The sequence below is a fragment of the Mustela erminea genome, chromosome 4 (genome assembly GCF_009829155.1).
Source record: "Mustela erminea isolate mMusErm1 chromosome 4, mMusErm1.Pri, whole genome shotgun sequence".
Classification (NCBI taxonomy): Eukaryota; Metazoa; Chordata; class Mammalia; order Carnivora; family Mustelidae; genus Mustela; species Mustela erminea.
The window spans coordinates 137,731,863-137,744,255 of NC_045617.1; the positions used below are offsets into that span (position 1 = coordinate 137,731,863).

The following is a 12,393-nucleotide window of genomic DNA, read 5'->3' on the forward strand; positions in this document are numbered from 1 at the left end:
GCTTTTTTTTTTGTATTAGTATTTTCTTGGTATATCCTCTTCCAGCCTCTTATCTCAAACTTTGCAGCATTTTATCATATTTTGGGTGTGTCTTTTATGAAGAACATATAATTAGATCTTTTCCCCCTTCACATCTGAGAATCTTTGGTGAGTTTAGTCCATTAAATTTTATTGTGATTGTTGATTAAAAAAAAAAAAAGCATATTTGTTTTCTGGATCACTTATAAAACTTGATCATATGCTTGACCACAAAGAAGACCTTAGCAAATTCAAAGGAAAAGGGATTTTTATAGATCTTATTCTCTGATCATAATCCAGTAATATTAGAAGTAAATAACAGGAGGTAGTAAAAAGAACCTTTACATTTGGAAACTTAAAAACATTCTTTACAACCCTAGCATCAAAGGAGAAAACAGAAGTCAACTTACAAGATATCTAGAAATCAATCAAAGGAACACAATTTATTGCCAATGCCATGGAATACAGTGAAAGGTGTAGCTAGTGGACATTTTACAGCTTTTAGATGTTTTCATTATTTAAGAATAAAAGTGTACCCTTATTATGAAGTGAGAAAAAAGAATGAGAAAACTAACATAAATTAGAATGAGGGAATAGTAAAGATAAAAGCCAAAGTTAATAAATCAAAAAATAATGTAAAGGACAAGTATAGATGATAGTTCCTTGAAAATACAAAATAGATACAAAGATTTACTTGTTTGATTAGAAGATAAAGAGTCAAAAATTTATGAAACCAGAAACAAGAATAAACATGTAATCAGAGAGGCAGGAATGAATCAAAATGGATGGCAGAGATAACTGTATTCAACGCTATGGCAACGAACTTGAGAAACCAGAAGAAATGGGTTATTTCCTTGCCAAAGATAAATGTCCAAATTTGGAAGAAAATAAAATTAGGATTGTATCTTATACTGTATATAAAGCTGAAAACAAGTCAAAAAGCAAGACAAACTTCGCAAGAAAATAGCCGCATGTATAATATTAGGAGCAGTATTAAGTTTGGAGACCTAGAAGCTACGAGAGAGGGTAAAGATATTCTCTCTGTCCAAAGAGTAAGATATTTTGCATTTCAAAAGATATTAAGCAAGACCAATAAATGGTAAAATTTGAGGAAGTGTTTGCAATACAGAGGATAGTTTAATATGTCTTGTGACAAAGAACGTTTACAAGTTGACCAGAAAAGCCCAGAAATCCAATAGAAAAATAAGCCAAAAAATAGGAAGGTGTAGTTCAGAGAGGAGCAAGCTCGGAAGGCTGATACAAGAGAAGGAGCTCCAACCCATATCATAGTCTGTCACCACTAAGATGGGCAAAAATTTATGGTCCGCTAACATCCATTGCTGTTGGAGGATAAGAGTCCTATTACTACTGGTCAAAGTCTGTGTTATACTCCTGTTGGAGAGCGGTCTAGCCACATGGGTCAGTGGTAATATCTGTTTGACTCAGGAATTCCACTCCTTGTCTCTTAAATAAAAACACCCATACGTAAGAGTGTCACAAGGTTGTGCTCCTCCGTAATGTTTGTGTTGGGGAGAAATGAGGATAAATGGATGTTTGCCAGGAGAGGAATGGTTGGCTACAATTATGTCATATCCAAATGGTGGGATATGCGTTCATTAAAAAAGGAATGTAAGGCTCTTATTAGTTGAATTGAGAGCTTTCCGTGAGCCATTATTATGTGGGGAAGGCACGTTGCAGAATACTGGGTATTACTTAGTAGTCAGAAGACAATGGAAAACTTGTGCTTCTGTGTGTCTGTATAATTACATGTACATGGATACTTATGTATACATGGGAATATATCTGGAAGAAACATACCAGGTAGTTACTGTGTGTTACTGGGGGAAGAGGGTGACAGTGAGGCTGGTATGGGTGGGGGGAGTGAGGAAGAGACATTAACCAAATAAAAAAAGGACAAATGCGCACGCACACACACACACACACATGCTACTAATAAATAATGATATTTATGAGGACATTTGCATGTTTATGAAGTCTGAATATGTACATCCACGCACAAATGAAATTTTAAAAGTACATTTATTCAATTCTGTAATTTCTAGTTTGTGTACCACTAAGGAAGAACCTCAATCTAAAAACATTAATTCTCAAATCAGATACAGCATGGTAACTGTCCAGGGCTCCTTGGATTATAAGTAAGTAGCAGAAATCCAACCAAAAACTTAGCAGAAGCGAAAAAGGAAATTTATTGGCTGCCAGGAGCCTTCTCACAGGTCCAGGGCAGCAGTCATCAGCTGCCTGTATCTCTGCTTTCTACTTTTCCTGTATCTCTCATTTTATTTTTGACTTGATTCTCTCTTATTCTTCCTCTTGACGGCCCGACAGTTCCTTGAAACATCTTCTTCTGGTCTGTGCTCCCTCCCTTCCCTGGCATGTTCCTTCTTCCCGTGGCTTCACATAACAAAGTCCTAGGGAAGAGCACTGACTCTGGGCTGAGTCGCCTGCCCACCCTGACTAATCCCTGTGAGCCGGGGAGGATGGAGTACTGTGATGAGGTCTGGGTCACAGAGTCCCACCTTGAGAGAAGGGGGTACTGTGCGTGGTGGACGGTGCAAACACAATCACACCGAGTGAGTGGGGAACACTTCCCCAGAGACGTATTGGCAGAAAGGGGGAGTGGTTCTGTGTAAAGGAGAGAAAAAAGATCCTGGGTAGACAGAAACCACAGGTGCCCGCTGGAGGGCTTTGTTTCAAGTATAAGCCAAGTTTGCGTCTTTAATATCAAAGGAATTACATAGTAGAGGAAGTGTATTTGAATCAAGCAGTAGGTACCATGTATGTAGGGTAGGGAGAGTAAACATTTGTCCAGTAACCCCAACACTTATAATGGGTAAGTATTGACGTGTATTATCTTACCCCAGATGTTTCACAAAATACGTGTTAAGTGATTAGGAAGGAGTATCAGCTTCATGGATTTGAACATGTATTTTTCCAGAAAACAAAAACCTTTTTAAAAAATCCCCAGCCTTATTGAAATGCAGTTGACTTATAACATTGTGTAAGTTTAAGGTGTACAATGGGATGTGATCCCCGGGTATACTGTAAAATGTTTACCCCAGTAACCTTAGTTAACACATTCATCATCGCGGGTAACCGCACGTATTTATTTTTGAGGTGATTTTAGTGTGTTAGCTTCTTTCCCCTGTGCCTGCTGAGACACACTTGTAGCCGCCGCTGTCGTCGAGGAACGTGTGCGCCAGATGCACTCACCCTAGAGATTCCACCCGTTTTAATACTGACTTATAGTAGTGCCTGGATATTTAGGTGATTAGTAAGTGACAGTTCTATTTTGTTAAAAAAAAAATAAAATTAATGGAATTACAGACCAGAGAGGAAAAGATGGTAAGTTGATCCAGAAATTCGGGCTATAAAAAATACCTAAAATATTTAACCAGAGATGTTCTTTCCATTTCCTCCCTCCCGTCCTCTCCTCTTCCCTCCCCTCATAACCTCCCCTCTCCTTCCCTCCCATTCATTCATTCATCTGGTTTTATTTGTTATTTCTTTATTTTTTTACTGTAACAGATAATACTTTTTAAAAAGATTTTCTTAAATTAACATAGAGTGTATTATATGCTTTGGGGGTACCGTTCTGTGAATCATCAGTCTCACCCAATTCACAGCACTCACCATTGCACATACCCTCCCCAGTGTCCATAACCCAGCCACCCTGTCCCTCCCAACCCACCCCCAGCAACCCTCAGTTTGTTTCCTGAAATTAAGAGTCTCTTGTGCTTTGTCTCCCTGATCCCATCTTGTTTCATAGTTTCCCTCCCTACCCCCAGCCCTGCCTCTCAGATTCTTCATATTAGAGAGATCATATGATAATTGTCTTTCTTTGACTGACTTATTTCACTTAGCGTAATATCCTCTGGTTCCATCCATGTCATTGCAAATGGCAAGATTTTGGGTTTTTGATGGCTGCATAGTATTCCAGTGTGTATGTGTGCGTGCGTGTGTGTGTACGTATCTCATTATCTTTATCCATTCATCGGTTGATGGACATCTACGTTCTTTCCATAGTTTGGCTGTTGTTGACATTGCTGCTATAAACATTCGGGTGCACATGTCCCTTTGGATCACTACATTTGTATCTTTAGGATAAATACCCAGTAATGTGATTGCTGGGCTGTAGGGTAGCTCTATTTTCAACATTTTGAGGAACCTCCATGCTGTTTTCCAGAGCGGTGCACCAGCTTGCATTCCCACCAACAGTGCAGGAGGGTTCCCCTTTCTCTGCATCCTCGCCAGCATCTGTCAATTCCTGACTTGTTAATTTTAGCCATTCCGACTGGTGTGAGGTGGTATCTCACTGTGGTTTTGATTAGTATTTCCATGATGCCCACTGATGTTGAGCACTTTTTTGTGTATCTGTTGGCCATTTGGATGTTGTCTTTACAGAAATGTCTGTTCATGTCCTCTGCCCATTTCTTGATTGGATTATTTGTTCTTTGGGTGTTGAGTTTGTTAAGTTCTTTCTAGATTTTTGGATACTAGCCCTTAATCTGCTATGTCATTTGAAAATATCATCTCCCATTCTGTCAGTTGTCTTTTGGTTTTGTTGACTGTTTCCTTTGCTGTGCAAAAGCTTTTGATCTTGATAAAGTCCCAATAGTTCATTGTTGCCCTTGCTTCCCTTGCCTTTGACGATGTTTCTCTAGGAAGAAGTTGCTGTGACTTAGGTCAAAGAAGTTGCTGCCTGTGTTCTCCTCAAGGATTTTGATGGATTCCTGTCTCACATTGAGGTCTTTCTTCCATTTTTTGTGTGTGGTGTAAGGAAATGGTCCAGTTTCATTCTTCTGAATGTGTCTGTCCAATTTTCCCAGCAGCATTTGTTGAAGAGACTGTCTTTTTTCCATTGGACATTCTTTCCTGCTTTGTCGAAGATTAGTTGATCATAGAGTTGAGGGTCCATTTCTGGACTCTCTATTCTGTTCCATTGATCTGTGTGTCTGTTTTTGTGCCAGTACCTTACTGTCTTCATAATGACAGCTTTGTAATAGATCTTGAAGTCTGGAATTGTGATGCCGCCAACTTTGGTTTTCTTTTTCAACATTCCTCTGGCTACTCGGTGTCTTTTCTGGTTCCATATAAATTTTAGGATTATTTGTTTCATTTCTTTGAAAAAAGTTGATGGTATTTTGATAGGGATTGCATTAAATGTGTAGATTGCTTTAGGTAGCATAGACATTTTCACAATATTTGTTCTTCCAATCCATGAGCATGGAACATTTTTCCATTTCATTGTATCTTCCTCAATTTCTTTTATGAATACTTCATAGTTTTCTGAGTACAGTTATAGATAACACTTTAAAAATGTCTTAATGTGGTAGATAACACAGAAAAACTTATTGCCCCATGGTGTATCCAAACCCAACACTCCTGAGTACCACTTGTGTCAGGCAGCAGAGCATTTTCAGTCAGCGCATGCCCTCCCTGCACTGCTTGCCCCACCCCCTCAATGTCGGAAGTGATCCCGACTTTTCTGTTACTTACTTCTGGCTTTTCCCCTTAGTTTCACCACCTAAATGCACATCTTGCATGGTTCAGTTTTGCCTGCCTTTTCAGCTTTCCAGAAGTGGGATCACGGAGCATGTCTCCTTTGGGTCTTGCTTCATTGATTCTGCATCACAGATGTTGTCCACAGCTTTCGTCAGGAGTGAAGGCAGAGTGGGAACGCACAGCTTTTCGATAACAGACTCTGGCAACCCTGTGAAGTTACAGATTTTAGGTTATTAATTGAATTCTTTGAGGAACATTAAGAGTCCCAATGAGACAGATGAAGTGTTTATTCTCTAGGAACCCTTGCAGTTGGTACCCTGCCTTCCTGAGAGGAATGATCACCATGCTGTCTTGTGCCATTCCAGAAGAAATACTTGTGTTGGCTGCATTTCTAGGGACGCACCAGAGCTCAAGGCAGTAAGCCAGTCCTGCCCGCCCAGAAGTGCCTCTCTCACGGGCAGGGCTTGAAGTATTTCAAGCTGGTGGAGTGGGTTTCCTGGAGTTAGTCTTAGAATTAAAGTAGTGTCTTTTTTTTTTTTTTTTGAAGATTTATGTATTTATTGGAGAGAGAGTACACACAAGTGTGCACGTGTGGGGGGAGGGGCAGACGGAAAGAATCTTGAGCAGACGCCCCGCTGATCATGGAGCCCAACTCAGGGCTCAATCCCACAACCCCAAGATCATGCTGGAGCTGAAATCAAGAGTTGGATGCTTAACCGACTGAGCCACCTTTTGTTGGTGTTTCTAGATGCATATTCTAGCTTTCTATGAGTCTTATATAATTTTGCTTATTTATCCTCACTCAGTATTTTACTGTCTCTTTTCCGGATGTCTCTATGTATATGTTTATATACTGTCTTTTTCCTTTTTCACACACCTTCATGTACACCAGTCCTATTGATGATAGCAGAGGCGATCGGTGCTGTGATTTCTACCCTTGCCATCAGTTTCAGTACGCCTGGATTTGAGAAGGCATTAAGGCTGAGTGGGTGGGTAGAGAGAGAAAAGAACAGAACATTCCGTTTGAATAGGTCTCTGGTCTGCGCTTAGCGACCAGGACACCTGATGAGTGGGAGCTGTCCAGGACATGGATCTGCAGTAACCTGCCCAGCCCCTGGGCCCCTTCTGTGAAGGCGGCGAGGATTGGGAACGGTTACGGCGATAGAGCACCTTCTTGGTCTGTGACTCCACTCCTGGAGATAGATGTTCATGTCACAGGAGAATAAGAAGCCAGCTTTGTAAGATTATGGGCAAGACACAGTCACATTTTGTGACCATATGGGCACATGTTTCATGAACAGGATCAGGAATGAAGAAAACATTCAGGGCCCATGAAAGGAAAAAGCACAGAAGAGTTGATGTCTGTGTCTGTGTATCCTTTTTGTGTGTGTCTAAGAGTGGATATATAGAAATTGGCTTATGATAACATTTCTGAAATACATGCATTCATATATAATGAACTCTGGTGTTGTTGTTTTGTTGTTTTTTTTTTTTTTTTTAAAGATTTTATTTATTTGACACAGAGAGGGAAAGCACAAGTAGACAGGGTGATAGGTAGAGGGAGACGGAGAAGCAGGCTCCCTGCTAAGCAGAGAGCCCAATTCGGGGCTTGATCCCAGGGTACTGGGCTCATGACCTCAGCTGAAGGCAGATGCCCAACTGGCTGAGCCCCCCAGGTGTCCCAGTAAACTGTATTTTAAAAAACCCTTTCTACATGTTTTGGTTGTCACTAGAGATTCTATTTATTGATTAGCTTCCTTTTCCCAGCAGGAATGTCTTGCAACTGGTACCCATTATGCATTTTTGTATAATATGATGTCAATTAAAAAATTAGCTGAAGTCACAAAAAGGAAGGCAATATATATTCACAAGCCAACTATTCATAATTTCATATATTTCAAGTTGAGCTGCCCACCGCCTCTGCCCCATTATGTAGAACAACCCACAGCAAAGTCGATCCCTGTGTGGTTCTACCTCTCTACCCGCTCTTCCTCTCAGTTCTACCTGCTCTACTTCTCAGCGCTGCCGTGCTTGGGGATGTGCTCAGAGATTCAAATCCAATTTGATGTTTTCCAAAGCAAAACACAACTTAAGACAAATCTGTTACCCAAAAAGTCACATACTTCAAGGGCAAATGCAGACGGTGTGGTGATAGCCGCCTTCTGCTGCCCTGTTCGTTCGTACTGATTACTGGGGACTGACCAGGCCTGTGGAATCACCCCCCAGTCTGGGCCAAAGCCAGTGACAGCACCTGAGAGCCAGCAGTGAGTGCTGTTGACTCTGTCATGCTTCCTGTTCACTACGGAGAGGGAATTGACAGGAGCTGGAGCAGGGGAACTGGGAGTGAGCCTCACACAGGCCGTTCTCCGTGCCCATGGTGGCTGTGTTTACTTCTCTTGGCTGGGAGCTAGTCTTGGCTGTCAGGTGTCCTTTGCTTCATTCTTCCTTATGTGAATTTATCCTTCAGATTTTCCTTTTGTGTACTCCAAGATACTACTGAGGGCATTTAGATAACTGGTGTTTATACTGTTGATAATTTGAATTAACCAGTCTGTATTGAATGGAATCTGACTGCAGGTGTATCTGTTTCTGATAGATGACCCGTTTTATTTTCGAAGAGGTCAGAATTTGTTACCAGTCTCAGATAGACTCTGTATCTAGTCATGCTGGTGGTGCTCTAAATGCGTTTACACCAGAAGGAATCTTAATTCCTTCTTTACTGTCCTATTTGTGGATTGAGAAAGCTAAGCATGTAGACAGCACTTTCCTGTCCTGGGACTCTCACCTTTAAACCTATTGCTTCTAACCACTTGGAGCTCAGAAAATACCATGAAGCACATTTCAGTGAACTGTTGACTATATTAGAATCTCTTTTTTCCTTTGCAGACCCTTCATGTGACCTTTTTAAATATGTATTTGAGACAGAGTGAATGTAGAAGCTGAAAATGCCTGGAAGATTGCTGGTTTCTGTTACTACCTGTCCAGCCTTTTTGCATCAGTGCCTGATTTGGATGATGTGATATTCCAAGGGACGCCTTCATCGACGCCGTTCTTCCGCGAGTTGCCTCTGGTGGGAGGTGGTAGACACCATTCAAGATGGCCAGTCAGCCGCCAGATGAGGCGGCAGAGGCTCAGGTCTCTGACGAGCTCGAGTGTAAGATCTGTTATAATCGGTACAATCTGAAGCAGAGGAAACCCAAAGTGCTGGAGTGTTGTCACAGGGTTTGTGCCAAATGCCTCTACAAGATCATCGACTTTGGGGACTCGCCGCAAGGCGTCATCGTCTGTCCTTTCTGCAGGTTTGAGACCTGCCTGCCAGATGATGAAGTCAGTAGCCTGCCCGATGACAACAACATCCTGGTAAACTTGACTTGTGGAGGCAAAGGCAAGAAGTGCCTGCCCGAAAACCCCACCGAGCTGCTGCTGACCCCCAAGAGGCTGGCGTCCCTGGTCAGTCCCTCTCACACTTCCTCCAACTGCCTGGTCATAACCATCATGGAGGTGCAGAGAGAGAGCTCCCCGTCTCTGAGCTCCACTCCCGTGGTAGAATTTTATAGGCCTGCGAGTTTCGACTCTGTCACCACCGTGTCGCACAACTGGACAGTGTGGAACTGTACGTCCCTGCTCTTTCAGACGTCTGTCCGGGTGTTGGTGTGGCTGCTGGGCTTGCTCTACTTCAGCTCCTTGCCCTTAGGGATCTACCTACTGGTGTCTAAGAAAGTCACTCTTGGGGTTGTCTTTGTCAGCCTCGTCCCTTCAAGCCTTGTCATTCTCATGGTGTATGGTTTTTGCCAGTGTGTTTGTCACGAATTTCTAGACTGTATGGCACCTTCTTCTTAATTAATATGCAGACTAAGAAATTTGACACACATTGCCATCTTTGAAGCTAGGTAATTTATCATTTATTTATTTTATATTCTCAGTGATTAGTGTCCATGACATTAACAAAGCCATTGGCCCAATGTTTGTGGTCTCTTTTCCATCAAAAAGCTGACTCCATTGGTTTTCCTATATGCTGGACATAGAAAGTGCTCATTTCTTCTTAGGTGTTAGCAAAGATGCAAGCATGTATAAGCTAAGCCTTCACAGAGCACTTCTTGTGAGCCTGCCCACAGAAAGGGCAGGAGTTCACTCACCCCTGCTAGAAGGCACTAGCAGGGAGGGGTTAGGCTGTAGGAGGGGTCTTTGCAAAAGGTTAGGGATGAACCTGTTCCTCTAATCCTTAATAATCTATGATGGTGGGTGGACACAAGAGGAGAGCTTTCCAAGACACATCTACTTGAAAAGTGTGACCTGCCCCTCCCCCAACCCCTCCCACACTCCTCCCGCACCCCTCTCCCGTACCCCCTTGTATCCCCTCCTGCACCCTCCTCCACGCACCCCCTCCCACACCCCTCCCACACCCCTCCCACACCCTGTTGTTGGCCCCCCCCAGAATCCTCTCGAGGAGCTCTCTTGCCAGTCAGCACGCTGTCAGTGTCCCAGTGACGCGCTCCTTCCTTCTGTACATGGTTCTTCGCCGAAAGGAAACTCGGCCTCATGCCCTTGGCAAAATACCCATTTTGCCAGATTTCTAAAGAGAATTAAACATATTGCGGAATTTGTATTTAAAGCAGACTCATGACTGAATATGGCCGCCTGTCTTTAAGACCCTTTCGTCCATATTTGTTGTCTTCTTTCCTCCCTCCTCTCTGAAATTCTCACAGAGCAGTTACAGTTCACGGGCGTCTTCATGTGGGTCCTGCCCTCGAACGGTGTCGCTGAGTTTTGTTCACCACCTTGTTCGGCAACCCCACCCCTTACCCTGGGTGACGTTCTACTTCAGTTAGTTGTTCGAAGCATGAGGATTTTTCCCCCCGTTGTATTTCAGATTCTGCTAGGGACTTGTTTAACGTAATCCTATAACAGTCTGGGGGTAAGTTGTGGCAGTGGAAACCCAGAAACAATTCCTGAGCTCCCGGGTTGAAGTGCTGAGAATGCCAGTCTTCTTGCTGTACGGGGCTGAATTGTACCAGAACATAACGGTTTGGGCTTCTGTGCACAATGGGGTTGCATTTGGCCAAAGTGACAGGGAAAGAACACACAGAGCTGACTTGCTGCTTGAGAGGACCCTCCGGGGCAGTCAGACGGAGGCGGCAGGGCGTCCCTTGACCTGTTGCTCTTCCTCTTAAAGCCCATTTTAGCATGGATTCACGTTCTTACATAATTCATTTCAAATAAAAACACAAGCTGTGTGACTTGAGTTAATGAACTCCTTTTCGTGATGTCGGGGAAGTTGAATGTATATATTTATGAGAAGAAACTCTTTAGCAGATTTTAGGTTTGAGGGAATAGAATGTCCACAGAAACTGGGCCAAAAAAAAAGGGGGGGGTTTCAGTTCCTAAAACCCATTACTGAGGATTAACATTAAAATATTTATAACTCTTAGAAAAGGGCTTTCCTAAGACGACTTCCCCCTGTTTTTGGGAAACATTTCTTGTGTGACACTGTTGTAGTGGACCAGTCTGATCTCTCTTTTCAGGAAGAATTGACCCTTACTTTTAGTATAGTAGTTTGATTTTAATCATATAACTCCTGTTTTTGAGAATACGTACCCCTAAGGGTGAGTATGATGGAAAACCATACCTGAAGTGTGGCCCAATGAATTTAATCCTTGAGTTATAGCTGAATACATTTATAATTTCATAAAATCTAGATTAGAAAGCATTGTGAATGCAGTTTCCAAAAATCCATTTGTACTTAGAGTAAATACAATGTTTAGGAGGTGTTTCATGGTTTGGATTTATATATTTATAAGGTTTTTTAAAAAAAATGTTCATTTTGTCTGACATGTACATCAAATGAGTTATGATGAGATTTCTAGAAAGCTCTGGATGTGGGTACTGTGTATTTTGCTTCTTCGTATAATGTCTGCAGTGCTAAATTTGTCTCTCTTTGTATATTGTGCTAGTTTTTTTAGTTGTCAGTAAATTAATTTGGTTTTAAAGAATTTTAAACGTAAGCCAACAGAAAATTCTTTATGCTGTTGAATGAAAACAGGACAATGCTTCAATATTTTATTCACTGTGATAATATTTTGTTTGTCCATTAAATTATTATTTCGACACTAGAAGTTTGACTTCCCTGACTCGTGATTGAGATTCAGTTATTACTACGGATTTCTGTTAACATTGGGTAATTGCGAACTGGAGCTTTCAGAAACACTGATGAAGCTAGTGCCTCTGTCATACACATGAAGATTCCAGAACTTTCCGACAAAGTTGATCTAACTTGTCCCACCAGTTTGTTTTTGAAAAACAAAACAAAGCAAAACAAAAACCAAGCAACCAAAAACAAAACAGGGGAGGGAATTGAGAAGACAAAACTAAACCATTGTCTTTATCATTATAAGTAAATTTTTTGGTTTTAATTTGTTTGATTTATGTTCCAGAATCTGACTAGCCACTCAGCAAAACAGTGTCCCTTTTAGTTGGGCAATCACTAGCCTTCTGTGAACTGGGCAAATTTTTGTGATTACCTGATCTTTAAATATGACCATTGTTAGGCAAAGTAGACATTGTTGACAGTATGTAATGGTTACATGTTTATGATAATTAGTGAATTGGCACCACATGTTAACCAAGAGAAATGGTTTTCATTCACTTCTGAAACCTTTGCATAAATGAGCAAGGAATGTGGTTAAGGAAAGGCATTACCTGCACTAGTCAGTCGTAACTTGGATGAGTCCTGCTTACCTGCTGAGAGACCCACAAATGATGAGCCTGTGTTAGGTTGTAAACAGACACCCTGACTTCCAAGACATGTTCTCATATGTCATCCAGGTAGATGCAGATGCCAAGGGAATCCTATAC

The 12,393-nt window shown here is 41.8% G+C and overlaps 1 protein-coding gene across 1 annotated transcript in view; it reads left to right on the forward strand.

Annotated features, from left to right (window-relative positions):
• Window positions 1–10,905, forward strand: part of RNF182 (ring finger protein 182) — a 62,789-nt gene extending 51,884 nt beyond the window's left edge. The window contains exon 2 of the mRNA XM_032341150.1: window positions 8,428–10,905. Within this exon, the coding sequence (XP_032197041.1) occupies window positions 8,638–9,381 (744 nt within the window). The 5' untranslated portion in view covers window positions 8,428–8,637 and the 3' untranslated portion in view covers window positions 9,382–10,905. The remainder of the gene's footprint in view (window positions 1–8,427) is intronic.
• Window positions 10,906–12,393: the final 1,488 nt, after the last annotated feature.